General features: G+C 34.2%; 1 protein-coding gene across 1 annotated transcript; it reads right to left on the bottom strand.

The window, feature by feature from the left end:
* Window positions 1-775: 775 nt before the first annotated feature.
* On the bottom strand, window positions 776-1,953 carry LOC149076360 (uncharacterized). Its single transcript, XM_089242228.1, has 3 exons — window positions 1,942-1,953; window positions 1,519-1,578; window positions 776-1,300 (listed from the first exon to the last, which is right to left on the bottom strand). Exons 1-3 carry the CDS (start codon window positions 1,951-1,953, stop codon window positions 776-778), a joined length of 597 nt encoding a protein of 198 aa, XP_089098354.1.
* Window positions 1,954-3,541: the final 1,588 nt, after the last annotated feature.

Raw genomic sequence — 3,541 nt, forward strand, 5'->3', positions numbered from 1 at the left:
CAAGATTATTGTAAATCTCTGATGAAAACAGTCTAACCAAGCATCATATAATTCATCTGCTGAATTAATAAATTTACTGGGCATGTTTTTTTTTTTTTTTTTTGAGTATCTGTGATTAAATAATATTTATCAACTTTTAAGATGTAGCTACTACTTAAGAACTGAACACTCGGTACCGAATTCCCATCAACAGTACTTTAGCGGACCTATCAGATTAAATACATTTCTTTTATTGTTGCGCTGTATTTATTTATTCACTGAATATGCATGGTACTTATTTGATAAGTACGGATGGTATTTATTTGGTGTAATAAATGTAGAAAGCCACTTGATGTATCTCCAGCATTTTTACTAAATTTCTATTATCAAACATTTTAGCACCATAACCTTTATATTTATAAGCTATTTACGTATACGCTGTCGAAAATATTGTATACGCCTTTATATTTTATAGCTATTTCATGACAACATTTCGTGAAGTTGTTCACGAGCATCAGAAATTATTGAAATTATAGACAATATATTAAAAAGACAACTATTCCACTTTTCAGTCATTGATCCGAAATTACGCTTAATTTTATATATTTAATGAACATTTAGGGTTTATTGGTAAAGATATTAATAATTCACGTGAATTCAAACATTTAAAAGAAGTGAAAGAATTTGCAAACAAATAATAAATTATAAGTTATATTTATTTCGATGTTGATAAAAATGTGACCGAAGTTGGAAAAGCTTACATTTTGAATGATTTCTTAACAACATGCATTCTGATTTAAAACAGGCCGAGATGTTGTTCTCTGCTGTCGTACCTTTGGACAGTACCGTGTCCGTAACCACCGTATCCGAGGCCATAACCATCGTATCCGAGTCCATATCCACCGTATCCGAGGCCATATCCACCATATGCTCCGAGATGTCCTGCGGCCAATGGCACCTTGATACCGTGACCGAGTCCAAGTCCGTAGCCTCCATTACCGGCGAATCCAACACCTCCGTATCCGTAGCCACCATACCCCAGTCCATGTCCGGCACCGAAGTATGGGTGAGCTGAAGAGATGATTTTGATAGCAGCTGGATCCTGGTTGGCAGTACCCGGTTCGTTGGTCTTGACCTGAGCGCGGAAGCCAGCGTGGTCAGCCACGTAGTTCACCTGACGTTGGACACCGCGGTCATCAGTGAATCCGTAGTTGCCTTTCACATGTCCGGCACCATTACCAGTCTCTTGTCTGTGCTGTTCACCGTGTTTGTCTTTTACGCTGTATCCAAAAGAGAATGGCTGAGGTGCATGGTGGTGAGCCTGAAATGCCAGTGGTATGCATTATTTTCATTGACAAAAAAAATTATAACGCTTTTATATCTAAAGGCATATGTTATAAGTTATAAGCCATGAAACTATATTCAAATTTTCAGTTATTTTTACGGCAATTTTTTCTTAATTCGTCCATATAATATTCTGGATTGATCTTTCATTCATCAATGGTTATTCGAAATTAAACCTGTCAAATTAGTACTTACTCCATGAAGTGGTAAAATATCGGCTTGTACAGTGGCAGCGGTGAAAGCAATAAGGACAAACTGAAATGAAAATGAAATATCAATAATGACTTCTTTCCAAAACTGACAAATGTGTGTGCAAAATTAAATATTTGCGAATTATAAATCATTCATATCTTTGATAATGTACATGAAATTCTTCTACGTGATTTCGATCAAACACTTGGATGGGTTAGGTTGAAATATCATCTAAATTACAGAATTTAATTTTCCTCAAGTACTACAATCAAAATGTGTTCGCAAATAATTAGTTTGGAAAAACAATATATCACCCTTGAAAATAAGCTCGAAGCAAGTAAACAATAGTCAAACTCTAAGAGTTGCGCTGATACCTTAAAATGCAAAAGCTATCAATAAAAAACCATGGGGTAGCATATTTCTCACCTTGGCGATCATTTTCTTCTGATTGATTAGTTTGCTTCTTGTTTGAATGCAAAGATAGAACTGTGATCAGATCGAGTAGAAGCCTGCGCTTTTATACTCAAGTCCCGAATGAATTTTCACAGTTGAAGTTGACCTTGAATTTCCAAATGGTTCAAATACCATTACAAGAGTTACGTTCGAGGCAGACCTGACTGACTTTGGCCGGTTTTAAAATCACGTCATAGATGAATTCACAGTTCACTACTCATTCGACTGCTTATTTATTCTTTTTCCTCTCGCAGACGACTTAATGATCAAAAAGACAGTTTTAATAAAATGAAATTTTGTTTTCGTAACTTTAATGAATAGGGGCACTGTGTGTGTGGATGTGAAAACAAAAAAAAGTAAGGAATTTAAAAAGAATTGATTATGACTTAATTTGGTAAACGCATGGTCGCATTATAAAAGTTCATACCTTTTCGCAGGACCGTGGGGTCAGGGGGGTGCCACTGCCCCCTCCTGGCTTCTGAAAATGCACTAAAAATTGGATATATATATATACATATCTGTATATATAAATTTTATATATATACACACATACATTGAGTACATGTTCTTTGCCGCCCCCCCCCCCCGCAAAAAGGTGAATTGACGTCCCTGACTATTCGTGACATATCTCCAATGAATTAAATAGTTTTATAAATAATGAGCTCATCATGTGTCCGAATTTCATGTCATTTGCACAAGTAGAGTGCCTTCTCGAGCACTCTAAGATGCGGTTTAATTTCGATTTGGCTTTAATTTACATAAACACATATATAAATTTATCAACATCTCATTCAACAAATTCTTTTTTTAGTAGAAACCAGAGCTATGTAAATTATAAGTTGAAACGTTTTAACAAAGTTATAAACGGAAATGCAATATAACTATTGATTTTACGACTAAATCACGCTCTCTATATATACTACACACTATAATAATAATTTTTATCATTTTTTTCGTCTCAAAACATTCATTTATGCATAACAGGTAGAATGTGTAGATTTTGTAAAATTCCCGAAATGTTTACATTCTCATCTCCTTTAGGATTAATACTTGAAGCTTTCTCGTTAGAGAAAATTTCAGGATTATTTATTTCCTTTTTTCAATTGTTCCATCTTTTTCAACAAACAAAAATTTAATATATAATTATTCCAGATACGTGAAACTGGGTGTCTCGCGGTTTCTCCAGTTTCTCCAGATACATGAAACTAAATTTAAAGTTGTTACTTTATGAAACTAAATTTTTCACATGTATTTCGTCATCCACTTCCACAAGTTACTAAACAATTTTAGAACCACGAAATTTCCATCCAGACTGAAGATTGCTCATTTTGTGTCGCCTTGAAAAGCCGTTTGCTAAGAAATTAGTAAGAACACCGACGTTTTTTTCTTTTTAATTGTCAAAGTGACGGTTTTTTTCCCTCTGTATATAATATATTTTGATACTATATGACTTAAATAAATATTTTTAAATGAAGAATATCGTTTTTCATAACTATTAGCATGTATTTTAACACATACAAATTAACATTGAAAAGACGGGTCGGGGAACTATACCTACAAAGACGAGCAGAGG

The sequence above is a fragment of the Pholcus phalangioides genome, unplaced genomic scaffold (assembly GCF_987345545.1).
Source record: "Pholcus phalangioides strain wild (caught in Gottingen) unplaced genomic scaffold, Ppha-v1.0 ptg000015l_1, whole genome shotgun sequence".
NCBI classification, from domain to species: Eukaryota; Metazoa; Arthropoda; class Arachnida; order Araneae; family Pholcidae; genus Pholcus; species Pholcus phalangioides.

Excerpts from the sequence above, each read along its gene's own strand:
- LOC149076360 (XM_089242228.1), bottom strand. Across the intron at positions 1,301-1,518 it reads ATATTTTACCACTTCATGGA|GCTCACCACCATGCACCTCA; the intron begins GTAAGTACTAAT and ends CTGGCATTTCAG.